The sequence below is a fragment of the Cheilinus undulatus genome, linkage group 21 (genome assembly GCF_018320785.1).
Source record: "Cheilinus undulatus linkage group 21, ASM1832078v1, whole genome shotgun sequence".
In the NCBI taxonomy this organism is placed as follows: Eukaryota; Metazoa; Chordata; class Actinopteri; order Labriformes; family Labridae; genus Cheilinus; species Cheilinus undulatus.
Genome location: NC_054885.1, coordinates 32,531,216 through 32,557,896, shown reverse-complemented (window position 1 = coordinate 32,557,896; position 26,681 = coordinate 32,531,216). Strand labels below are relative to the sequence as shown.

Here is a 26,681-nt window from a genome sequence, read left to right as displayed (position 1 = left end):
AGCTTCAGGCTGCTTCGAGTACAGGTCAATACATTCAGTGAAACACTACATGGCAGCAAAGACCACATTATTGTTCCTGTGCCTGATACTGTGAATGTGAAGGCACAGGGACTTGGACAGGGTCAAAATGTTGGGAAGACATTGGAGTATCACTTACAAGTGGATTTATTTGACTGGGACTACATCGATTAAAAAAACCATCAATGTTAGGATGAAATATGTTGTTTTGATTGGCAAATGGGATTTTTGCTTAGTCTGTTTGTCTGCTGTTTTCTCAGTGAGTTTTGGACCTAGAATGACAAAAGAGATACTGCTGGAATCTGAGGAGTGTCTGCTTTCATTTGAGGGGTCATTTGTGTCACAGGCATGAAATATAAGTTACTGAGGGTGCTTGGTTTGCAGGAAAGTACTGTTTGTATCTGTCTGTTTATCCATAAATACATGGTAAAAAAAATAATTAAAAAAAAACTGAGAGGAGATATCAAAGCACTGAAGATAATAATGAAACAAACTTGTACACATCTGTATCTCTGTATTTTCTTCTCTATCTTCCACACTGACTGAGCCACTCAGTCATTTTTCTCCTGTGGAGTGAGCATGAACAAGAGGAAAAGGAAGTGAGGCTGCAAGCATGCAAAAGAGAAAGAGAGAGAGAGTAACTGAGCTAAGCAGAGCAGAAAGAGGAGCTGTGAGCTGACAATCCAGTGATTTGTTCATTTTTTGGAGCTGCTTTCCAAACGTTCAGGGCTCATGCCTCATGCTCATTTGGTTTTACTGCCAAAGTAACGGCAAGCTCTGGAAATGAATGAGGGGGATCACCTTCTGTTTCTGTTAAACTGTGAGTGTTGCAAACCCACAAACCCCATGAGGCAGCACGCTCTGTTGCTGGCACTCGACAGTTGCCATACACCCGTGGTCGCAGCACATCCTGACGTGCAACAGGTTGCGAGGGCCCATCATCGCTGCTTGCAGCTTTAATTATACATTGTTATTTCATCAAGATTAAACAACCATAGCAGCCACAATTAATGCATTTGTCAGACAACATACAATCATAAAAGTGACAGAGCTCAACATTAGAAGCTCTCCTGATCATAACATTCAATCAGAAACAGTCCTGCTGCATCAGAAAGCAGCCACACCATCTAAATCCAGTCAAATGTTTAGTCCAAAAACATTATTACATCCATAAAGCTCCATGAACTGGTTTTGTATTTTAAATTTGTCATTGCTGTTCTCAATAGTCCACTCCATTTGCTGTAAAAACCTTTTTTCAGGCAGTTATTGACAATGCTATATAGAACAATGTCTCCAGTTTGAAAGACCTGGACTTTTCCTCATAAAAACAGGTGTAAAAACACATTTCCTGTCCTGTTGTTCTCAACTGTGGACCTATTTACACCTTTCCTTGACTATGTGATGTTTTTGTTTGAGGTCAAGGGCGAGAGGAGAGAACTTAGAGAGTCATTTTTTAGACTTTTCAAACAGTCATGTCTCAAAATCAGTAAATTTCTGTTCTTTCTCCCCTAAAAACCTCAGCTGTTAAATATAGCGCCCCCAAAGGTCTGGAGTGCCTCTGCTGTGATGACTGGATATGCAGTAGTTCAACCATTTAACATGTTTTCTGGGTTTGATCGCTTTAAAAAAAACATCTGTTGTGCTCTTGCAGCCTTTTCAGTTTTCATGGAAATCTTTTGGGCAGTTGCTTCATGATTATGCCGAATTCACAATAAAGACAAAAAAACACCAGAACCTTGTTTAATGAAATTGTAATGCATGCAAAGCACATTTAAACCAGTGAAGGATAAAAATAAAACGGTGCAAATCATGTAAGTTGGTCTGTTAATACAAACGTCTATTTGTTATATTATCACACAGGTAAAGCTACTAACACAGAAAACAATGAATTTGGTCTTAATCATTGTAGAAAAACAGATCAATATCAGCCACTTGAAAGTATTAAATCCAAGTCAGATCAAACCAAAAGTTTTGACTGTAAGGTTTAAGATTTCATTACGTTAAACATACTGAAGAATTAGAAAACTGCCGAATCATGTAAGATGATGATGTGGAGCTGAAATGAAAGTAAAAATCCTAAATATGAACACCACAACATCCCCGGTAACAACTCCCTCCCTTAAACTATTTCGGGTGTCCGACTGTCCAAAAGTGTCACTAAAGTAACATCTTTGTAGAAAACCCACAGTATCAAACTCAATTACACATAGAAACAACACTGAAAGAGAAGAAATAACAACATGATGATCAGTAGGATCCTCAGTGGTAAAACAGACCACAGCTGTTCTGCTCTTCATCTAGTGAACCTGAAAAATCCACAAAGAGTGAAAACGTCAAGGCTCCAATGAAAACATTTCACTGTCAGAATTCCTAATATTAATCATCACTTAGACTTACTCATGCAGTTGATGGACCGGGTTGATCAGCCCTAATAAAAACAGAATCATTGTTATTAATAATTTTAAAATACTGATTTTTTTACAGTTTAAAATCAGGGTATTATCTAGGTGTTAACGGGTTACCTTGCTGCTGATGTTCCTTCAGTGGTGTTCTTCAGTTTTTTATAGTATTCAGTCACTTTCTCAAGGTCCTCTTCAACATCTTTTAAAAAGAAAACATATATGTATATTTTCATGCACTTTGGTTTGCATCACAGCTGAGGAGAGAACTTCCTGGATCAATTATGTGAGCTCCTCACCATTTACAACCAGCTATTCAAATGACACATCCATAGGAGCTATTTTACCATGACCAATAGTTCTTTAACTCAAGAAAAAAAAAAAGAAGAGAAAAATTAGCTGAATTTTTTGATCATCAGGGTCACATCTTGCTCACTGACTGATCAAAATCAAAAAGGGGTGGGACGTATGACACCAACTTTGTCTGGGAAGACAAGGCTGGTGGGGAAGAGAACCCGATCTGACTCGTCTTTTCAAGGGTTATGTTCCCTAGAGCTAGTGTTTGAGTAAGGACAGGATTGCTTTACATTATTTTCATATTTCAGACCACCTGGTATCCCAACGTCCCCTCTTGCCCGGCCTGCCATGCACAGTACCCCTATGAGCACTCCTGGTGGGCCCACAGAGTGGTGGCCCCATGTTATCTCTCCAGGCTGGGTGTGAGCAGGCCACATGGAGATAAGGCCAGACACCAGATGAGCTCCATCCAGCTCCCCCAGGTCTGGCTCCAGGGGGGTGCCCCGGTATCCCTCTTCTGGGAGAGCTGATGGCAAACTTACAGTGCCGGTCTAGTCCCTTTCCTGGTGACTGATTGACCTTGGGAAACCCTAACAGGGGCTAGTGCCCCCGATAATCTTGCTACCAGATTTTCAGGGACACACAAACGCCCCCATCATGATATAGTGACAACTCTAATGATACTAACTCGGGTCAATCTTTGTTCCAACCCTCACCTATGGTCATGAACTCTTGGTGATGACCAAAAGAATGAGATCGCAGATTCAAATGGTCTAAATGAGATTTCTCAGGGGGGTGTCTGGGCTCAGCTTTAGAGATAGGGTGAAAAGCTCAGACATCCAGAGGACTTGAAGTAGAGCCGCTGTTCCTTCACATTGAAAGGAGTCAGTTGTGATGGTTTGGTCCTCAGATCAGGATGTCTCCTGGTTACCTCCCTGTCCTATTCTTCCAGGCGTGTCCAACTGGAAGAAGATCCTGGGGTAGACCCAGGACTCAGTGGAAGGATTATATCTGATCTGGCCTGGGAACACCTGGGATTCCCCCAGGAAGAGCTGGAAAATGTTGTTAGGGAGAGGAATGTCTGGTTGGACTTGCTTAGCCTGCTACCACTGTGACCCAGCTGGAAGACAAGTTTCTTAACCTAACAATAAACTTTGGTGTGAGAAGCTTTGAAACTGAGGTAGTAGGGGATCTCAAAACAAAAAAAAGTGGATGTGGACAAAAGCTCTGATAACATCAAAATTGAAAAAAAAAAAAAAGACAGTTGGCATGTACCCTTACGAGAGGGTGAGATTTTTTTCTGTGAATGAAAATGAGCGAGCAAGTGTCCCAAACACAACAGACATGTAAGAAAGAATTTGAGGCAGATTGCAGATGGTAAATGAGAGTGTAGTGTTTTAAATTGTATTCTGTGTATTATTTTGGTTACTTCCGGTTTCCGGAGTATCGTGCTGGCTGCTAACTTTACTCTGCTCTCCCTGAGGCATCCACCCCTCCCCCCTGGTGCTGTGGAGAGTCACACCTGCAGCAAATCACTCATTTGACGGACACTACTTAAGATCGGCTGCAGCTCTCTACAGCGCCTGAGTCTTGCAGAACTTACCTCACGGTAACTCCAGCTCCAGGCTCTCTCTCGAGATCTCCAGAGAAGTTTCTTGTGCTATTCTGATTTGTTATTAGTGAATTCCAGTGCTGCATTTTTGTGAACCCTCTTCTAACGTGCCTCTCCTCTTTTTCCAGTGCCTCCAGCCCAGATCACCGCAGCCAGCACCAGCGCACTCTCTCACTCACCAGGACTCTTGGAATCCCCCCTCCCTTATTCACTTACCTGCACAATAAAACTGTTCAAACCTGCTCCTCCATTTCCGCATTCTGGGTCCAACCACACTATCAAACATAACAGAAGACTCAGGCCAGAAATGGATTCAGTGGACTCGGACACTCTCAAAACTGCAATAACCCATCAAGGACAACGCCTCGGACAACACGAAAACATGCTTAAAGGTATTATGCAATCCCTCCAGACTCTCAGCACTCAAGTCTCTAGCATCTCAGAACAATTACTCTCCACCAGTCAGCCTCACCACCATTCACCAGAGCCTCCACCTGTTAGCAATCAGCCACCCAGTGTAGATCCCTCACCCTCTCCTCCCCACCCCCACTTTAGAGAACCTCAGGTCCCCCATCCAGATTTCTTCTCTGGAGAAATAGGCAATGCTAAGGGCTTCTTGTTACGATGTTCTCTAGTTTTTGATCAGCAACCCTTGAGCTACCCCTCTGACAGGGCCAAGATAGCCTTTGTTATCAACCTGTTGCGCGGGAAGGCTTCCCGCTGGGCCACTTCTATTTGGAATAGTGAATCACCTGTGTTAGCTTCTTTTTCTGAGTTTTCTAGTGAGTTATGTCGAGTTTTCGATCACCCCCTCCAGGGTCAGGAGGCGTCGAAACGCTTATTTTCCCTCTCCCAGGGCTCTAGATCTGTTGCAGAGTGCTCCATTGAATGCCGGATAGTGGCATCAGAGAGTAGGTGGGGGGAGACCGAACTTAAGGGTATTTTTCTTAGAAGCCTTTCTGAAGAACTCAAGGATGAGTTAGCCTCCTGGGACGAGCCTAATTCCTTAGAGAAACTTATTTCTCTAGCTATCAGGATAGACAACCGCTTGAGGGAGAGACAGAGAGAGAAGAGTCAGCACCGGGCTTCCAAGTCACGTCCTGTAGCCCCCTCTTCTGGTCAGTCAGCTCCTCCGTTCCCCTTTAGGCCGAGACCTCCTGTGGACTCTCCCTCCACTCCTATAGAGGAACCCATGCAACTAGGCCGAGCCCGTTTGACCGCCAGTGAGCGACAGCGAAGGTTTAACCTTAAATTGTGTGTATATTGTGGTCAGGCGGGTCACTTCATAGCTAACTGTCCCCAGACGCCAAAAGACAGGGCTCGCCCGTGAACGAGGGCACTCGGGTGAGCCAGACTACCTCCTCCTCTAGCCCTCCCCTGCGTATCACCGTTTCCTCCAGTGTCCTCTGGGGGCGCGATTCCGTCCCCATTCAAGCTCTCATTGACTCCGGTGCCGATGATCGTTTTATTCAGGACAGTCTAGCCCAACAACTCCAGCTCCCCCTCGAACCTTTACCTGCACCTAAGAATGTCACTGCCTTAGATGGCCGACTCATAGCTAAAGTCACTCATCGGACCGTTCCCATAACCTTACTCATCTCCGGAAATCATTGCGAGAAAATCCAACTCTTTGTCATTCCTTCACCCCATGCTCCCATAGTTCTAGGTCTCCCTTGGCTTCATTTACACAACCCCCAAATCAATTGGCAAACCGCTTCCATAACCAACTGGAGCGTCCATTGTCACTCCCACTGTTTACGCTCTGCTAATCCCTCCATCAGCCGTGTCCCAGTCACTCCCACTCCTCCGGACCTCTCCAACGTTCCCCCCGACTATCATGATCTTGCACTAGTGTTTAGCAAGGAGCTAGCCGTGTCCCTTCCCCCTCACCGTCCCTATGATTGTGCGATAGATTTACTCCCCGGCGCACCCCTGCCCAGTGGCTGCCTGTATAACCTCTCCGCCTCAGAGAAAGCCGCCATGGAGACGTATATCCACGATTCGCTAGCCACAGGTCTCATTCGCCCCTCCTCTTCTCCTCTAGGGGCAGGATTCTTTTTTGTTAAAAAGAAAGATTCCACGCTCCGCCCCTGCATTGACTTTAGAGGTCTCAACGACATCACTGTCAAGAATAGGTACTCCCTTCCCCTGATTGACCCCTCTTTCGAGCCTCTCTGTTCTGCTCAGGTCTTTTCCAAGTTAGATCTGAGAAATGCTTATCATTTGGTTAGGATCAAGGAGGGGGACGAATGGAAGACTGCGTTCAAGACCCCTTTAGGCCATTTCGAGTACAAGGTCATGCCTTTCGGGCTCACTAACGCCCCGGCTGTTTTCCAGGCTCTCATTAATGATGTTCTTAGGGACATGCTGAACAGATTTGTGTTTGTGTACCTAGATGACATCCTCATTTTTTCCCGCTCGCTCCAGGAGCATAAGCAGCATGTCCGTCTCGTCCTCCAGAGACTCTTAGAGAACAAACTATTCGTTAAGCCTGAAAAGTGCGAGTTTCACACCCCCTCTGTTAGCTTTTTGGGTTTTACTATTGCTCAGGGCCAGTTGCAGCCAGATCCCGCTAAAATAAAGGCCGTTACAGAGTGGCCCACTCCTTCTAGCCGCAAAGAACTCCAGCGATTCCTGGGCTTTGCCAATTTTTATAGAAGGTTCATCAGAGATTATAGTAGAGTGGCTGCACCCCTTACCAAGCTCACATCCCCCAGCTCCCCCTATCGGTGGTCTCCCGAGGCAGCTGAGGCTTTCTCCCGGCTGAAGACTCTGTTCACCTCTGCCCCCGTCCTTAAACACCCAGACTCTTCCCTCCAGTTCGTGGTGGAGGTGGACGCTTCTAAGACTGGAGCAGGTGCAGTGCTCTCCCAGAGAGACCCTAAGACCCAAAGGTTACACCCTTGTGCCTTTTTCTCACGTCGCCTGTCCTCGTCTGAAAGTAACTACGATGTTGGTAACAGAGAGTTGCTGGCTGTGGGCATTGCAGGAGTGGAGGCACTGGCTGGAGGGCACGCAACATCCATTCATCATCTGGACGGACCACAAAAACCTCGCTTACTTACGCACGGCACACAGACTCAATCCCCGTCAGGCCCAGTGGGCTCTGTTCCTCAGCAGATTCAACTTCACCCTATCCTACAGACCAGGCTCCCGGAACATCAAACCCGACGCCCTTTCCCGCATTGACTCCCTTCCTCGGGATGATGTGGAGCCAGACCTGATCCTCCCTCCCTCATGCATAGTTGGAGCCGCCACCTGGGACATTATTCAGACCGTCAAAGACGCCCAGAAGCTCCAACCTGATCCCGGTACCGGACCCCCCGGTCGGCTCTTCGTACCTGATTCTGCTCGCTCAGCAGTGCTCCAGTGGGCCCATGAATCCAAGCTCACCTGTCATCCCGGTTTTCAAAGAACCCTCCACTTCTTACAGCAGAGCTTCTGGTGGCCCAACATGAGTAAAGACACTCGAGAGTTCGTGGCTGCATGCTCCATCTGCGCCCGAGGTAAAGCGTCTCACCAACCTCCTGCTGGGTTACTGCGCCCTCTATCTACCCCTAGTCGCCCTTGGTCCCACATCGCTCTGGACTTCGTCACTGGTCTACCGACCTCTGATGGCAACACGGTTATCCTCACCATTGTTGATCGTTTCTCCAAGGGTGTCCACTATGTTCCTCTCCCCAAACTCCCCACCGCCCTTAAGACTGCTCACCTGCTGGTCCTCCACGTCTTCAGGCTCCATGGGCTCCCCAGCGACATTGTGTCAGACCGCGGACCCCAGTTTATTTCACGTGTCTGGAAGGAGTTTTGTAATGAGCTCGGTGCGACTGTCAGCCTGTCCTCCGGATACCATCCACAGAGCAATGGCCAAACAGAAAGAGCCAATCAAAACCTGGAAGCTGCTCTACGCTGCGTCGCCGCTCATCACCCCAACTCCTGGAGCTCTCATCTCCCCTGGGTAGAATATGCCCACAACTCCCTCACCTGCTCTGCCACTGGTATGTCGCCCTTTATGTGCTGTTTTGGGTACCAGCCCCCCCTGTTACCGGAGCAGGAGGTCTCCGTGTCTGTGCCCTCAGTGCAGCAGCACCTGCAGCACGTTAAGGAGGTCTGGAGAACGGCTAAGGCTGCGCTCTCGCGCATGGCGGAGTGCAACAAAAGACTGGCGGATGCGCACCGCGTCCCCGCCCCTGAGTACCGCCCTGGCCAGAAGGTCTGGCTATCCTCTAAAGATTTGCCCCTGGAGACGGAATCCAGGAAGTTAACTCCTCGCTACGTGGGTCCATTCGAGGTCACCAAGGTCATCAACCCCTCAGCGGTGCAGCTCAAGCTCCCGGAATCAATGAAGATTCATCCCACCTTCCATGTGTCCCTGCTTAAACCTGTGTCCTCCAGTGACCTGAGCCCTCCGGCCGTCGGCCCTCCACCCCCCCCGGATCATCGATGACCACCCGGCCTTTACCGTCTCGAAGATTCTGGACGTCCGACCGCGGGGTCGAGGGTTCCAGTTTTTGGTCGACTGGGAGGGGTATGGCCCTGAAGAACGCTCCTGGATCTCCCGAAAATTAATCCTGGATGAGGACCTGTTACGGGAGTTTTACAGACGGCATCCTGACAAGCCTGGTAGGACACCAGGAGGCGTCCGTTGAGAGGGGGGTACTGTGGTGTTTTAAATTGTATTCTGTGTATTATTTTGGTTACTTCCGGTTTCCGGAGTATCGTGCTGGCTGCTAACTTTACTCTGCTCTCCCTGAGGCATCCACCCCTCCCCCCCGGTGCTGTGGAGAGTCACACCTGCAGCAAATCACTCATTTGACGGACACTACTTAAGATCGGCTGCAGCTCTCTACAGCGCCTGAGTCTTGCAGAACTTACCTCACGGTAACTCCAGCTCCAGGCTCTCTCTCGAGATCTCCAGAGAAGTTTCTTGTGCTATTCTGATTTGTTATTAGTGAATTCCAGTGCTGCATTTTTGTGAACCCTCTTCTAACGTGCCTCTCCTCTTTTTCCAGTGCCTCCAGCCCAGATCACCGCAGCCAGCACCAGCGCACTCTCTCACTCACCAGGACTCTTGGAATCCCCCCTCCCTTATTCACTTACCTGCACAATAAAACTGTTCAAACCTGCTCCTCCGTTTCCGCATTCTGGGTCCAACCACACTATCAAACATAACAGAGAGCTTTCTGAAGAGTCAAAATGTTGGGCACTGCTGTAGTCATGACCTTGACATGATTTCAAACTTTCAACATTTTGTTATTGTTAAGGTGTTTTCTAATACATGTCACATGCACGAATGTAATGGAAAGAGTTGATTGGCCCCTGTAACAGTCAAAAAGTACACCAAATTTTCTAAAAATGGATGGACTCTGTGTAAAGGTTTGGGAACCACAAAATTCTATGTAGAAATTTATAAATAAATAAAAAACAGATTTAGCACATGTAAAGGCTGAACTATCTAACTGAAAAAGCATGCACCAAAATTATGGAGTAACTGGTGATTTGTGCATTGTAGAGAAAACATTAGAAAAAACAAACTACATTTCTGAATATTCAGTTTACCTGGAAAAGACTCAGAATACATCCTGAGTGCATACTCAATTGCCAACAGCATGTCTTTTTCCAGTTCCTTCAGGATGTACGCCTAAATCAAAATACAAATTTTGAAGACACATTACCGACACATGAGCTTAGCATTATTGTGTTCAAGACTTAATAGATCTTATATAAATGGAAAAACACCTGTGAGCTAGTTCAGGGAGACAACTCAAGCTGCACTAATCATACACTTGACATGCATCTTTATTTCATCACCTGACAAACACTCTCACGACCGGTGGTCTATGTAAGCTGCAAGATTCCCTCTGCCCTTCCTCTGCCAGCTCTGCCCAGCAACAGTATTAAACTTTTGCTTTCAACAACACCACAGACGTAATTCGCCCAGCTGCAATCAGCAGACTTCCAGCTAATCTAATTGTAGTCTCCCAGCTCAACCTCTCTGCAAGGTAGTCCCTGGTGGATTCCATGTCTCTTGTGTATCAGTCCTTGGTCCTCGGTCTATGCTCTAGCCGGAAGTAGTTTCTGATCCGCCATCTTAAGGACCGTCCCAATGGCTCTTATTTGGTCTGAAGCCCAGAGCCATAAGACTGAGGACTGAGATTTAAAGACCGATGAGCACAGACACATGAGAGCAGGCTTCCCAGAGCTCTTTTTACTCAAAGACACGCCCCCTTATTGGATATCACTCTCTGATTAGACGCTGCTACACAGTGGATGTCAGTGGTTTGGACTACTTTTAACATATTGCTGCGGGTAGACTTTTTTTGTCCGCGGGTTAAGCAGACCCAGAGTAGTTGAGAGAGAGAGTAGCGTCAACTCCATAGACACCAATGGGCCAATGATTTTACAGCGATGGCAGATCATGGCAGCCCCCGATTGTCCAAACAATGCAACCGTGTCAATAGGATTCCTATTGCGAAGGTATGTTTCTCGTATTAATCGAAGGTTAGTTTACAGGTAGGAAGCTACAGTTGACATTTTAATGATGACTATTTAACAAACACATTTGAATCAAATTAAAGATGTAATTTAAAGGGTGATAGCTCCTCAATTTAAAACAGAATATTAGTTTTAATGTTACGTTAGCAAAGACTCGTAGCTAAAGCTGACAGTTAACTAACTTGCCTTTGCTATCGATGAACTATGATTGAAATTACCCTCAATAACTTAGCTAGTAGGATATTGCAGGACTTTTTGTAGCCTTCTGAAAGTCTCGTTTAATTAAGAATATTAGCTAATGTAATGTTATTCTAACAATGGGTGCTAATATGCTAATACTAATGTTGGTTGTTGTTTTGTCTGAAGCAAAGTGTTAACTTCCTAGTTTGATGGGTGTTCGTGGTTATTTAGCAATTTTAACCACCAAATATGAACCCCGCACTATGCCTCAGAAGAGGTAAATGGATGATGTTGAAAATAATTGCCCTTTTGAAGTTTGTTTTGGCTAAATCTCCACATTTTTATATGTAAGCTAACCATTTTCATTATAATAGTCATAGTTTGTTGCAATTCAAGTTTATTTAAATGTTGGGTATAAGGTTGTGTAAGATGATGTGATACCTTATTTAGCTTTTATTTGGCATTACATGTAGTAGTAGTCTAACGTTACCTTAAATGTATTGCCTCTTGCAGCTTCTCAGAGTTCATCTGGTAGCTGGAGGCTTCAGCCTGTAGATAGGAGATATTGCCTCGGGGGACCTACACAGTATGCAAAATACTGCTTTTTCCAATCACTATTATACTGCCAAAGCTTGATTTCTGTTGATATTTTACTGACTAAACTTTTTCTGACCTTGCAAGATCCAAAAAAGTTAGCCAGCCTATGCTTCTCTCTTGCTCTTGGAAGACTGGATGCAACAAGAGGCTTCACAGCAGCTATTAAGATAGTCTCCCAATATATACATTGAGTGGAACAGATTGCTTTGTTATTGATAATTCCAGATTTTAATAGTTTTTGTTTTTCCTTTTTAAATCAGAGTGTCATGTAAAATTCCCACTGTGACGTACTGGGTGCCTACACAGGTGTTGAACACTGGTCTGCTTCTTGTTACATCTCACATCTTTGATGAATTCTCTTTTGTATTAGGCCTGTATGGTTAATCTGGAAACAACAGGATTGAATAAAATGTTTTTAAGATATCGTGTAAGCCTTTGTTTTATTGCTAGAATAACTAATTTTTGTTAAATATTAGAAAGTATGGACAACTAGTATAAATTACAATGCCGTGGGTTGGTTTTTCTCCTGTCCTCCCTAATTGTTTCAGTCACTAGCTGTCACTTTCATATTTTTATATACATACAGTAGATGGATACGATTCTGATTTTTTTCCCCCTCCACAACAGCATATTGCAGCTTGGAGTATCTTACAACAGCTATTGTGTATGGACTACAGATTGATCACTTAAATATTTCATACTTCACAAGACAGAGTTTCCTACATGCTTTAAGTTAGTAAAGCTAAGTTACAACATAGACATTGTCCTTGAAACATCTGAACATGTTTTCCTACTCAGGAGTATCACACAGGCTGCTTCTTTCTTCGTCTGAAATGTTAAAACAAAACAAGTCAGTAATTTTCAAAATCACTAACGTTGTTGTTATAAACAAGGAAATTTAGTAACATTACAGTGTCAAGCAATGTTTGCTAGTCAAGAATGTAAGTAAAGCCAGCTAGTTTACTGTCCACATTCTTCCTTTTCAGAGGAAATTTCAGCGATTTTAAAAGCATCATTGCAATAATAATGTTCCTACTCATGCGCATAGAGTATGTGTCACGTTGGAATATATCTATATCGATATATGAATGTAAAAAAAACAAAACTATTGGTGAGTAGTTATTAGAAATCGTGGCTACGCAGTTCATTTACACGGCCCGCCAAGCTTTGTTTGGAACTATTTGGCTACTACATGAACCACGTGAGCTTCTAGCTTCTGGACCCTCTCTCTCAATGGCTCTGGGCAGACCCATTTTTTGTCTTGTGTATGAGTATTTAATATCTGTAGCAGGACAAACTACTCTATTTACACTCAAGTACAACTAAAACAACCAGCAGAGAGGCAGGAAAACATGATACATGGTACACAGACATTCACGCCACCCACAGAGAGGCAGAATATCTGCAGGCACACAAGCAACATATGCAGTGTGGCAGAGGTTTTACTGTATTATTTTGAATTTCAGCATTGGGTTTGGTTTTGGGCTAGATTTTATGGGCCACTGGGCTGGTTTTGTCACACAGACCTGTCAACCCCGGAGGAGGAACTGAGTTTATAACAAACTATAATCGGACTGAAAAGACTCTCAAGAGAATTTAAACATCAGAAGTTTTAAAAGGCTCCGTAACTGAAGGGCTGGGATTTAAAAAGTGTTTGAAATAAATATTAATAGTGAAATATTGAAAATACATTTAATAAGATCAATAATAAGGAGTGAATCAATCAGGAGTTTAATATTTGATTTGTTTTCTGATTCACCTTCAAACATAAAACATGTTAGAGCTCATAAAACCAACAGATTCAGATATAAATCTTCCCTTTCCCACCAAACACCCGACATCAATCAGACCTTTTTTTTGTTTCAGGCTAGATTCGGTCCGTTAAAGCCTTAATTTAGTCAAAAGATAATCATAGAAAATTGGGCCATGTTTTGTCTGTGTGATTTGGCCCAAATTTGGCCCAATAATAGTCGTTAAAAATTTGACGTCTTTTCAATGACTTGAGAATTATGCCTTTTCACCTTTCACCTCTCAACTAGATCTAGACATTGTTTACACATAGTGGAGATGTTTTTTTTTTTTTTTTTTTTACGTCTTTTCAACTAATTATTGCTGGGTGCCTTCACATTACATAATTAGGATCATAAATAATTCTATAAGAAAGCGTTTTCTCTTAGAAAGAGTCCACATGTTTTTGGACATACTGCAGGGTTCTCCTCATGCAGGTGTTTGTGATCTCACCTAACACTGATTTATTTTTTCTTAACTGGCACTGTGGAAATCTTTGAATCCTTACGTTGAGTCCTTGTTATTCTCTTTGACACTTAAGATATAATATTCTATTCTTTTGTTAATCAGTATGAGATAGTTATGTATAATTTATTTCATACTGAGACCAAACACTGTTGGCTTCGGCTTTCATTCCTCCAGTCTCTCCATGAGTCTCTGGTGCGACGGACTAACATTCAAGGACCTGATTCACCAACGCTGATCTGTGGAAACAGCTTCACCTCCACATCCCATCATCCTCCTTTCCAGCCTAAGGCTTTGCTTCACACTTATATTCACATTTATGCCAAATTTCAGGGTTTTGCAACCACTTAAACTCAGTGTATTTGACTTGGATGTCATAAATGTTTAAATATGGGGGTTTCTAGCACTGTGATTCCCTAGAAAGTCAAAGCATGCTAATAGGCAAACCCAGGAAAAATACTATTGCTATTACAAAATGAGACTCTGCTCATGAGAATAAAACCACATGGTTCAGTTTCCAACAAGTGACATCTTTAGTTCACAGCTAGTTCGCTGTTCACAGCTACTGATTGAAGCTCAGGTGTTTTTGCTAAGGCAAAAGACAAGTGTTATTGACTAAACTGTGATCTACTGTTGCAATAAAGATTTTTACCATTGCAGACTTTTCAGACAACAAAAAATCTTTATAAAAAAGGTTGTGATTATTTTGTAATACTGAACAACAAAACTTGCTCGTTTGTAACACCATTGAGTTTCAGTCCCTAAAGTTATGTTCAGAATGAACAACCCACTTTAAAAAGATAAACTCCATATGATAAAAGAAACTAAACATAACAAACCTTAAGGTTTTCCAGATCTTCCAGGATTTTATCTTTCACCTCCTCAAACATGCTTTCCTTGTTTTCTTCAACATGTTCCATTATTATGTTCCTCATTTTGTCAAGGCAGCCTTTTCCCTCACATTGCTGTGCGTCTAAAAAAAATTTAAAAAGTTGTCAGTTTAATACTGTATACAGTGATAATGATTAACTGTCAGGTTTTATATGCTAAGATAAAGTATCTTACTTTTATAGCATGGTTCCATTAGTTTCTCAATCATTATTGTCAGGCTGTTGTAGATTGTTTTCTTACACTCTCGGATGTCTTTGAAGAGTTTTGTCTTCATTGTCATTTCCTTTGAGAGAGAAAAACACACCTTTTGCAAATACTTTGAACAGATTGCAAAGTTTTATGTTTGTGGTGTTTGACAGAAGCATTGTTCATGAATATAGATAGCGTAAATATTCACTGACTTATTTTCGTTCATTATAATAAAATTATGATTGTGCTGATCACTCATTTGTTTGTTGAATCCATTACATTGAGAAACTGCTTGATACATGCTTGAACAAAGATTTCCAGTCTCTTACCTCTGTACTGAGATACTCCAGTCGCAGTTGCATCCCAGTTCCATCCTCGTACTGCTCAGCCAGTGTCTCTGTGTTGAGTGAAAAGGAACCGATGGCCCCGTTGAATGGTTCTTTTTTTGATTCGTTTCTGAAAACATGTTCATAAATACATCTTTAGATAATATAGAGTTAAGATGTGTGACGACTTCACTTGTACAGTGTAGTGCTTCTCAAATGGTGTGCTGTGGGAGCCTGTACAACTTTACAGTATTACTACAACTGTGCAACAACTGAGGTCACTGTAACATGTTTTAATAAGGCTATTTTGTATGGATATGGATTTGGTGTGCCTTTTGATTTGTCTTGACCTTAGGTGTGACTTGGCCAAAAAAAGGGTCGAAAACCACTGGTAGAGTGAATGAATTACAAACCTTTTTGATATAAAGACCTATCATTAATCCATCATGAACTTAGCACTAAACCTGCATTTAGCAAAGTTTTGGTGGCAAGGAAAAACTTGTCTTTATCCAGCAGAAACCTCAAGCTCATATTGAACAGCCATCTGTTGAAGCTGTGTTCAGTCTGTAAAGGGAAAGACGGAAATGCAGAAAGAGATAAAGGGAGATTCAGAAATTTAAAAGATGAAGATAAAGAAAGAAGAGGAGGTGCACATACAGAAAAGAGGGAAATCAAGAAAATAAGAAGAGAAACAACAATGACTAAGATACATTCATGCCTGTTCTGGCCATAAATAGGCTATATATTAAACTTGAATTCCTGGATAAAGCTTTATTGTGTGTAGTGATGGAACAATATCTCAAGATTTAGCAATAACTGCCATGTCCGATAGAAAACTAAGTTTTTAGTATGATTATTAGCAACTATGCTGATAATGAAATGCCTTTAATCAGAGACCCAGCGATAGTTAAAATCTTTCAAGCCTAGTTCTTAAGTTTTTTACACCCAGCTTGAGAATTTCATTTGTTGCAGTATACAGCCCAATACATCCTCTGAATTTCACTTCAAGGGTTCTTAAAGTTATTGATCATGAACCTGGTTCTACTGTAAGTGTCTGCCCTCTTAAAGGACACTTTCCTTGCCAAAAAGGATGATAAAGGAAATAAATGAGCAGGAAACATACACAGATCTGCAGCTGACACTGATGGTGATGCTGTTTGAGTGTATGGGATAGAGAGAGAAAGCAGGAGAGAAGGAGAGAGAGGATATAACTGGAAACACTTCATCCTCAGTTTGTGAGATTATTTTAAAAGGAAAATGGGGATTTCTGTCACAGTCTGTCCAGACTTCACTGGTATAGTGTGAGCACTCAGGTCAAGACGAACATCACACTGTATAGTGCGAGCACATACATTATGCGGGATGGTTGCGTGTCGTAAGAGATTCAGATGCACAGTATGAGTTGACATTCTGTCACGACAGTTGTATGGTCGGTTTGAAATTGCATGTTATGCCCAGCTTTATGCAACTAATCAAGGGCTTCAGTTGCACCAGGATGCATGAGCTGGAACACATAAACTACCTGAACTGCGAGGCGGTTTGTTGAGTCTCACACTTGACTCTGTGTTAGAAAGATGGCAAAGTCAAAAGTATGGTCCAAAAAGTTAAGAGAAAATATTTTGCAATACACAGAGTATTGCTATACCATATATTGCTTTCAATACCTTTTTTTCAGCTGTTAAGCTGATTTAGCATTAGCCTTGCCTTCATTTTCATCGTATTACGGCAGTATTTTATTTTCATGCGGCACTCCTTGCAAACCCAACATGTCATGTCCATGTAGTCTGACCCTGCTTGCATACCTAATGTCCTTTCCCTGGTGCTGTGATATTGGTTGTACTAACTTTCTCCTGCTGTATGACCATCACCTTTGTTGACCTCACTGGACAAAGGGTGCAACAGCATCATCAAGTGTTTGATGCTTCTGATCCAGTATCATAGACTTCAGTTAATATTAGCAATTCATTTGAAAGAAATCGATACTTGTCAGAAGATACGATACCTATATCACCAGGCGAAATATTGCAATACTATGCTGTATCAATTTTTCCCCTCACCCCTAGAAGGCAGGTTGGGAAAAACCCTCCAGACTGCAGAAGAACCCCAGCAAAACTTGGTGGCAACAAGGACTGAGGTTTCAGTGAGTACTGAATGTAGACTGTTTCCAGAACTCCAAGATGTACAACCAAAAGACCAAGAAAAGTTGGCTCCAATGTGCTCAAATTCATATAAATAAGCCACAGCGGTTTTGGGATTCTGTTCTGTGATGAAACAAAACTGGAACTTTTTGGCATGATGGATCAGCGGTATGTCTGTAGGAAGAAGAATGAAGCATACGCTGAAAAGAACACTGTACCCACAGTTAAGCATGGTGGTGGCTTGCTTATGCTCTGGGGCTGCTTTGCATCATCTGGCTCTGGAAACCTGCAGCATGTGGGAGGCAAGATGGATTCACTGAAGTATCAGGAAATTCTAGGAAGAAACATCATGCCATCTGTGAGGAAACTGAAGCTTGGGCATCATTGTACCTTCCAACAGGACAATGATTCCAAGCATAACTCAAATTCCACAAGGGCTTGGATGCAGAAGAACTCCTGGAAGATTCTACAATGGCCATCACAGTCGCCTGACTCGAACCTCATAGAAAATCTCTGGTGGGGTTTGAAGAAGGTGGTTGCAGACCCAGCATACTACAGAGCTGAAGGCCATTGCACATGAGGAATGGGCTAAGATTCCTCAGGAATGCTGCCAGAAGCTGGTATCTGGATATGCATCTCGTTCGAAGCAGGTCAAAGAAGCAAAAGGGTGCTCTATGAAGGACTAAAGATGCTCGCCATGAAGGAGTTCAATAATTTTGTGACTAGAGAAGTCAGTTGAAATTGCATTTTGAATTGAATTTGGGGAAACCACTTGAAGCATTAGTTGTGCTATTTCAATTACTTTTGTTTGATTTTGTCATTGTAAAAAGCTGAAAGTCTGTATATTTTCACAATAAATTTAATTTGGATGGGGGGTTGGATGATTTTGGTGAACTGCCGAGGAAGTATGTAAGTACCCAGTGCTCATGACAGAGTAGGTACAGAGTAGATTTGACACAGGCTTTAGAATTTTTCATGCCCTCATTGGAATTTCTTACGGGAATGTCTTCCGGAATTCCTCATCAATGCTCTCCTTCAGCTTTGAAGCTAACTTCTCATTGAGGTTTAGCTGTTTCCCTTTTCTTGGTTTGTAGACCCCGCTGTTTTTGACTACGCACTTTAATGTCCTGTGAAAACCACGTCCTTTTCCTTTTCCCTGGAAGAAAAAAACAACTTTTCATTAGATGATCACACTTAATATAAGCTAAAACATGTGTTGTTTTGACATACAAACAAAACAGTCAGCTACCTTAAGCTTTAAGAAGAACTCCAAGGTGCGATCACATGTACTTTTGGAATTATCCACCCCCCTCCTAAGTTGGTTCTCAAAAGCACTTATGGCTTCTTGTATGGGTCCTGACACTGTTCCAAGTCCATGTGTCAAGTTTTTTTTGAGGACTGTGTGCAGCTTTTCTTTATCCTCAGACTGAAATCAAACAGAGAACACTGACAATTCAAAAATAAATCTGCATTCCACATCCAACAGTAAATAAATGAATAAAAAAATAACTTCTAAATAAATATTTCATGAGACTTATAAGAACATTTGGCTCTGAGTGGCATGTGCTGTAGCAACCAGATGTGATCCAGTCATAACTTCTATCAGTTCATGGTAAAATGTCCTATTATACTGTATAAGCTAAAGACCCTGTATGAGTGGTACACTCTTAAAATAAATCCAAATTTATATCACTACTCTCTAAATATAACTCATGTTGTTTTATTAAACTACCAAAAACATTTTCTATAGGATAGGATGCAATATTGCCTTCACAGGTATATGATCAAACAGACATATATGGTTGTATTTATATTCCAGTGAGACTTTGGCAGTTTAAAATGTAATCCTTGATTATTAAAGTAACTCCTTCAAAAAGCAATGTTTTCCATCATGCACAAGTACAGAGGCCTACATTTTTAGGTCTAGGCAGCTAGGGCCAAACAAGGTCCCTTGAAATCTGATGCATCCCAAAAAATCTGGAAATGATTTCCTATTTGCCTTGTCAGCCGTTAAATTGAGTGTGTAGCGTGAGTGCGGGCAGGCCATGAAGTCAAGCTCTGCCCAGATCTGGTGATCTCATGTAGGCCCTCATCAGCTGATTGCTGATTTGCTGTTGGCCAAGCCCTCTCATGATGTCTTATTTAAACTGCTCTTGCCTGGCAACACTCTGCTGCTTTCTCAGTAAGCTGCTCTTGCAACCCTCCTCCACCCCAGCTCCTCCTTCATTCTGCTTCTGACTTGATCAACGTCATTCAGTCGTCACTGATGCCTGCTCTGCTCTGCTCTGGAGTTTTTGTTGCTTCTCTCCCTGCCTTATGCTTTCCTTATCAGCATAGGGAGAGCAGGAATGTGTGCTGTTCCTGCTTGATACTTTCCACGTAGGCTCTGGAAAGGAAGGAAGATCCCAGGACAGCCATGCGTCCAAACATAAATAACAGCTCAGTACTTATTAATAACTCCTCAAAAAGAAATAATTATAGCCACAAGTCATGAGTGTTTCCTGCCTGAACAAGCCATTTACACTCTAAACCAGAATTAGTTGACATTACTAATAAGCCCGAGTAAAACGATTGCCTTAAACCACTTTTGTTTTTACACAAGCTAAAACTAAAGAAGTTAAGTTGTATCAACATAGAACCTTAATTTTATGCAGTTGTCATGTTAAGTGTATATTAGTAGTCTTTACTAAAAATCATTACTTGACATAAATGAAGTTAAGTTGTATGAAATAACAATGCTCACTTTAACTTCCATAAAAATATATTGTGGCAATCCAGGAAGCAGTCACCTGGAGCAGGGACTTCTGGGAGTGCTTTGTGTGTAAGAACTTGTCCTTCTACTGTTTTTATAATGTTCATGTTCATTGCATTTAGTTTATTAGGTTGTGTTTTTAGTGAGAAGTGTTTTTTAAAGTGTGACGCCATGAGTGAGGGGGTAAATGTTGCAGAACACCCTGTCTGTATGTGAGTGTATCTGTGGTTCAGAATAAATAATAGCTACTCACACTCCCTGTGCAAGAGCTTGTCAAAGTCATTCAACTTGTGTGGGAGCCATTCCTCATCACTGCTTGCCACAATATGAAACTAGAATAGCACTCAAAATACGCAGACTTCCGCCATTAGCCCCATCTCCCAATAATGAAGAGTCCTTTAAAAACATTCTTGGATCCAGACAGATCCAGATCAGCTGATTACTCCCTCCCTGGTGGGGTGGAGACGCAGTGAGGCAAAGCAATAGCTTCGCCATGTGTGGGAGTCATGATGGGAGCATTGCCTGCCGGTGCCAACAGATGCACTGACAGTCTCACCCGTGGTTTTTGAAAATTTTAAACTAGCCCCTCCCCTGAAAGAACTAAACATATTGAGTTATCTCAGCTTAACATAATCATTGTGTTGCATCTTTCAACTGAATAATACAAACAACTAATCTGGTTTAGTAAAGTCAACGTTTTTTGACAAAACACGGAAGAATAAGTAATGATTACTAAAAAGTTTGAGCAGAAACAAAATCCAGGTTTACAGTGTAGGCACACTCAGTCACTAAACATATCTTAACCTACATTACATTGGTTTTACAAATTTTCATATACTTCACCTTGTGGATATTAAAGTGACCCTAACAATCTTACATATTTCTGTCTGTGACCCTTGGCGGATAAAGTTTGGACACCACTGCTTTAACAAAGCTATGTTTTTGTTCAACACAAAGGCTCTTGGGACATGTCACACTAGCCAGCTAGAATTAATGACAAAAAAAAAGGAATGAGTTATCTGCACTAAACAAGATCTATAAACAAAGCCAGTTTCACAATGGCCAGTTTTTCATTATTGTAGAAATATTTAAATTAGGGCTGTCAAAATTGACGTGTTAATGCGGATTAATCCATCATCATGATTAATCTGATTAAAAATTTTAACGTAATCAACCCATCTACAGCGCAGATTGACTCAAAATCCCTGAAACGTATCTACCAACGCATTTCGGGCAGTTTGTCCAAGTAGGGTTACCATCGAGCAGGCCGTGCATGTGCAAATGGGCCGCTGATCCGGCAGTGTAGTGACTGACCAACTCGATATGGAAGACGCTAAACAGCACATTGGCCCTCTCGATGGGAAATTTGAGTACAAAAAACCCCAAGACAGAACAGTCGGCCGACGTAAAGTATTATGCACTTCCTGCAGGAAGGAATTATCTTTTCACCAAAGCACTTCCAGCTTAAAATACTTTTAAAAAATTAAAAATGAATGATATTTAATCATGATTAATCAAAATTAATCCACAGCAACACTGTGATTAATCTGATTAAAAATTTTAATCGTTTGAGAGCACTAATTTAAATACATTGGCATGAATCTGGACAGCCATCTTCTCTGAAAAAAGCAGCTCTGTCCTCTCAGAAAACTCTGTGGTCTTGGTGCCAGTTTAAGTTTAAGCACATTCTAGCTATTATATCTCTTTTAAAAAATGGATATAATGTCTGCCAAATGGCCTCGTTTTTGTATTTGTGTGATTAATTTTTGAGATACTAGTTTCTTTTTGTAAAGTTAAGGACAGTTCTGATACCTAAACACAACAGAAGTCTTGTTACTTGAACTTACCACTTCTCCATAACGGGCTCCTTGAATTAATGACAGAATCCCTTTGGCTCCTGACACATAGTTCAGTGTCTCTGTCTCTGATTGACAGTCACTGAGGTGTTGCAAAAGTTCCTTTAGTTTGGGGACCTCTGTAAATAAATGTGACATTCGTCTTATGAATGTTTTATATCTTATAAAATTCTGTGATCCACAGTTATCTCTTGGCTTCACCTACCAGTGTCTGCAGGATCTAACCATTCTCTGTCCTGAAACTCTGTGGAGCTCACTGTGAACACTTTGAAGCATTCATCACTGAAATGTTTCTGAAAATTATCAATCACTTTAGGTTGGAATGACAGTTACAGAAAATGAAATTTTGTTCCTGTCAGTCAATAAAAGCTTACCCGAAGGGTTTTTTTTTTCCTGAACTCTTTCATTAGTTCTTCTTTGGCTCTCTTGTTCCTGGATAATATGGCAGAGCGAACATCAGCTGCTGATCTGTAAGAGGAGATCAGAATCAAGATGTAATTCATTCAGTAATCGAGGCTCTTAAACTTTAAATTCTACCATATTTAGTTTGCAATTATCTTTATTTCTCTTAAACCAAATTAAAATAGGTCTTTTTTATCACAAGTTTAAGCATGAATATATATTTAAATAACTTAGTGTAACAATAGATAGTATAAGTTGCTATCTATGTAGACAGTGCTGCAGAGGAGTTAGCAGGCCTGGTGATATTTGAAGGGTTGCTGCCAATGTCTGCACTTTTCACTGTTGTTGAAAACAAAGCTGTTTGTGACTGCTAAGCTAACCGTGTAGGGGAATATTTTTTTGTAAAGTACTTGTGTTGAATTTATTCCAAACACTTGCTGATGTCCATGTGTATTTGTAATAGTAAAACTGCAAACACACTCACTGGCCTCTTGACCTAGTAATTTCATCAGACTTGGTGCAGATAAAGTCAATGCGCTGACACTGGCCACCATTTCCCATATCACTGCTGGCATTTTCCAGAATCTCCCATGGTTCTTTCTCTGCTAATGCTCTGTTAATTTCTGCCACAACCCACACAGTGGAACAGTTACCAACAACCTAGAGGGGATTAAACAAATCAGCTATGAATATCCAAATGGCATTGTTTCATAATAAAAACATGGTACACTGTTAATACAAGATTAAAAATAAATATATAAATTTAAAAAATGACCTCTTTCCACATATTATCTCGTCTCTTATTGCGGTCCCCAGCTCCAGGTAGATCCACAAGTGTGACGTGCTGGAGGAAGTCATTGTTTGGCACCCTGATAGTCACACACTCCACCAGAGGCCAAAACCCCCTCCTAGTGTCTTCACCCTCTGAGGCACTTCGTGTGTACTTGACGAGTTCTTCAGAGAGCTTTTCAGGCTGGAATTAATAAGATTTCCATTAAATGCACTATGATGAGAACAAAACCTTGAATGAAATTTGGCAAGCAGTTACACAGAAAATTAGTTTACGATTGGATATGTTTCTAAATGATTTTCTTTTAAAACGTTATTTCATATGACAAAGTTGGTTAGGAGTCAGAGTATTTTCTGGCTGTCCCATTTCCTGTTTGAAATGAGCCTCAAGATCCAGAGAAACTCTTCTTTTACTCTCTTTTCATTTTGACAGAAAATGGGAAAAAACAGTGCTGTTTTCCCATTTTTTCTTTTCTGGAAAAAACCCCCGACAATAATATTATTAATTAAAAATTCCATCGGTGATGTTTTCTTGTTTTAAAGGGGACATGTTTTACCCTTTTAAGACAAGTTTATATTGTTCTCAGAGGTCCCTAAAACATGCCTGTAAAGTTTGAAAAACTCTAAAAAAAAACCTCTAGTATTGGATTTTTGCAGATCTAAAAACTCCTCTGTTTCAGCCCTTCTCAGAACGATCTGTTTCTGTGTCTTTAAATGTCAATGAGCTGTCTGACTCCGCCCCTGACCACACCCCTCTCAGGACATGGATGTGACACTCTTGATGTCACGTTATAGAAACTTTTATCCAAAGTTAAGGACCTGACTGGGATTTGAACCATCAATTTCCCAGAGCAAAGTCAGCAGGATAACCCACTGAGCTATCCAGCATCTCAGCTGGTAGCTGAGAGGAAGATCAGGAGAGGAGGGCGGAACTCCCTTCCAAGCGGGGAGGGCCAACCAAACCTGGGGTCGTTGCTAACTCCCCACATGAGGTCATGAGGGTAAAATCTGAGAACAGCTTGTTTCAGCACACATTTTCTGAAAGGTGGAGAAAGAGAGGGTGGAAGGGAATGGATTTTTCTGGTATTTGAGGGGATTGTGGAAAGGCCAGGGACATATTTTTGTTAGAAAAGCCTGAAAAAGGGATTTTTTTGCTAAATATGTCCCCTTTGATGAAATACTGGAGGAAAATCATGTGACCCTATGGAAAAGCTGAACAGTTCAAAATAAAAGCTCTCATGCCATCCATTGTGTTTTACAGTATAATAATAGGCCTATTTACCCTATACAGTGTATCAACCTTAAGATCAATGGTATAAGCACTGGTGAGTCAATGGGCTTCATTAACATTAAGAGCAAAATAAATGAATATACTTGAACCATCAAGGCTGTTTAATAACACAGTAGAAACTAAACTGTTCAACCAGAAAATACACTGACCACTGGACTACTCTGGCACAGAAGAGTGATGAACAGCTGTTTCTTTAGATTTAAAAATCCCTTCATGGACTAAATTATTTGATAGAACATCTTTGCCAACCTGGTCCACTTGACCTTACCGTTATCATTCCACTGGTTATCTGATACCTCAACAAGTTCACTCTGAATTAGTGCTCCAAATATATGAGCTCATTATCTACATACACTTACAACTGATGCTCTCATTTCTCTAAAGAAAATTTGATTGACTTATTTCCAGTCATTCCACCTGTGAATGTTTTCCTTTAAATAGTTTTCTTGTTGTCTTAATAGTTGTCTTTAATTTTTTACAAGGTTTAATAACAGGTTGATAATAATGATATGGGATTGTAGATACTTAGCATTAAGTCCACTCAATGTGAATTTTGTTTTTTTTCAAATTGATCTGAATAATCTCTAAACTGCTCCAAAACAAGAACAAACTATGTCAATAACAAATATCAACTACTTCCTCACAGTGAAAAAAAGACTTCTAACTGATTTTTAAATAAATACTTGTACACAAGAATAACACTGTGATTCGTCATGGTTCTTACTGAGAGGGATGACAAGACCTTTTTCCCGGGCTCAAAAAATTCTGGAATTTCTCTGAAATGTTTCTTGTTCATGAGAGCGTCTTCGGCACAGATTTCTTTCCATTTTGCTCCATACAGCGTTGACAGAACTTCTACTGCATCTTTATAAACATCCTCATCAGTGACATCAGTAACATCACCACCACCGTCATTTTCATCTTTGTCTTCATTTTCTTCTTCATCATCTGTATCACTCAGGACGATTCTTTTCAGGCCCCACAAATCCTCCTCCAAATCCTGATTAAAAGAAAAAAAAAGATTAATATGATTTAAATGAATCAAAGAAAATAAATGCATCAATCAATGAGATCAGCATCTGTATTCATGCAGCTTAATCATAATTTTTTAAAAAAAAGTTACAATAATCATATTCAGCTGGTGTTACCTCTTTAGAGATGAATTCGATCTCTGCCTCATACTTCTTGTTCTTCATGTTAGCTTCCACCTTAATGATGACTGTTGTACAGGCACCTAGATCTCCTGAGGGCAAGAGATTCTTCTCTCCAATGAGGGCGTTTATCAAGGAGCTCTTCCCAGCTCCTGTTCGACCAAAGACACCAACCACCTCCTTCTTCTCTGTCTCCAAATCATGGATCTTTTCACTGTGGTATGAGATATTAAATATTTTCATTGATTAAAAATGTAACGATTGGTCCAAATTTGCAAACATCTACCAATAAATCTATTGACAAATATTGTTATACTGTCTGCTGCTTGATTACAATGGCTGCTCTCTGCTACAGTTTTCTTAATGATTAATGGACTGAGTCCAGATCATCTGTCTTAATATCTGTGGGCTTTTTGAAGGAATGTTTTTCCCTGCTCTGTCTTAAAGATTGATAATAAATATTCTGAATAAGATCTGACGGACAAGATAAAGACTCATCTCCAGGAACCAGTCACTAATTCCTTGATAAACCTGATCATTTAAACAAGTATGTGAAATAAAAACATGCATTCCCTACCATAGAAAATCATTGAGCTCTGTTTTAGGTAGTCCATCCTCAACCCTCTTCATGATCTCTTTCACTTCAGACAGTGTAACTTCTGTTTGATTAAAATAAAGAAAAGGAAAACTTAATCAGATAGGTGTCTTGTTTAACTCAACTAGAAGAGATGGATGTAAAGAGTGAGAAACCTTGTACAGGACTTGAAAGGAAGATGGGATAAAACATTTTTAGACTGTGTGTGTCTTGGGGATGTCAGGCAGAGGTTTCCTGTAGACTAAGTAAATGTACTAGCATTCATCAAAGTATAGAAAGAGGCCCCACCTGCTGCTGTGGTTTCACGATGTCGTTTCATTGGTCCAGGTTGGCCGGTCTCCTCCTCAGGCAACGTCTTTCTTTTTCCTGATTATTTTTCCATTGAAAAGGGGAAAAAGAGCCATTTGACTCTCACAGGATTAAACGTTATCTCAACTTTTTTTGTCAAAG

At 41.4% G+C, this 26,681-nt stretch overlaps 1 protein-coding gene and 1 long non-coding RNA gene across 3 annotated transcripts in view; one reads left to right on the top strand and one right to left on the bottom strand.

The window, feature by feature from the left end:
- Nucleotides 1-1,420: 1,420 nt before the first annotated feature.
- LOC121503860 (nuclear GTPase SLIP-GC-like) overlaps nt 1,421-26,681 on the bottom strand; it is a 28,162-nt gene continuing 2,901 nt past the window's right edge. Inside the window, exons 7-24 of one of the 2 annotated variants that reach the window (XM_041778431.1) lie at nt 26,520-26,597; nt 26,214-26,295; nt 25,634-25,850; nt 25,210-25,485; nt 23,181-23,378; nt 22,890-23,065; nt 22,378-22,471; nt 22,209-22,296; nt 21,995-22,122; nt 18,645-18,821; nt 18,394-18,551; nt 15,261-15,387; nt 14,917-15,025; nt 14,691-14,824; nt 9,886-9,967; nt 2,541-2,619; nt 2,416-2,446; nt 1,421-2,324 (exon numbers count right to left, since the gene is read on the bottom strand). In XM_041778431.1, the coding sequence (XP_041634365.1) occupies nt 2,416-2,446; nt 2,541-2,619; nt 9,886-9,967; nt 14,691-14,824; nt 14,917-15,025; nt 15,261-15,387; nt 18,394-18,551; nt 18,645-18,821; nt 21,995-22,122; nt 22,209-22,296; nt 22,378-22,471; nt 22,890-23,065; nt 23,181-23,378; nt 25,210-25,485; nt 25,634-25,850; nt 26,214-26,295; nt 26,520-26,597 (2,234 nt within the window). In that variant the 3' untranslated portion in view covers nt 1,421-2,324. Of the gene's footprint in view, nt 2,325-2,415; nt 2,447-2,540; nt 2,620-9,130; nt 9,486-9,885; nt 9,968-14,690; nt 14,825-14,916; nt 15,026-15,260; nt 15,388-18,393; nt 18,552-18,644; nt 18,822-21,994; nt 22,123-22,208; nt 22,297-22,377; nt 22,472-22,889; nt 23,066-23,180; nt 23,379-25,209; nt 25,486-25,633; nt 25,851-26,213; nt 26,296-26,519; nt 26,598-26,681 lie in introns of those variants that run through there. The other variant, XM_041778432.1, reaches the window with a different exon arrangement.
- Nucleotides 2,627-4,568, top strand: LOC121503863. Its single transcript, XR_005991401.1, has 2 exons — nt 2,627-4,323; nt 4,455-4,568. It is a non-coding gene; the product is annotated as an uncharacterized LOC121503863 (long non-coding RNA).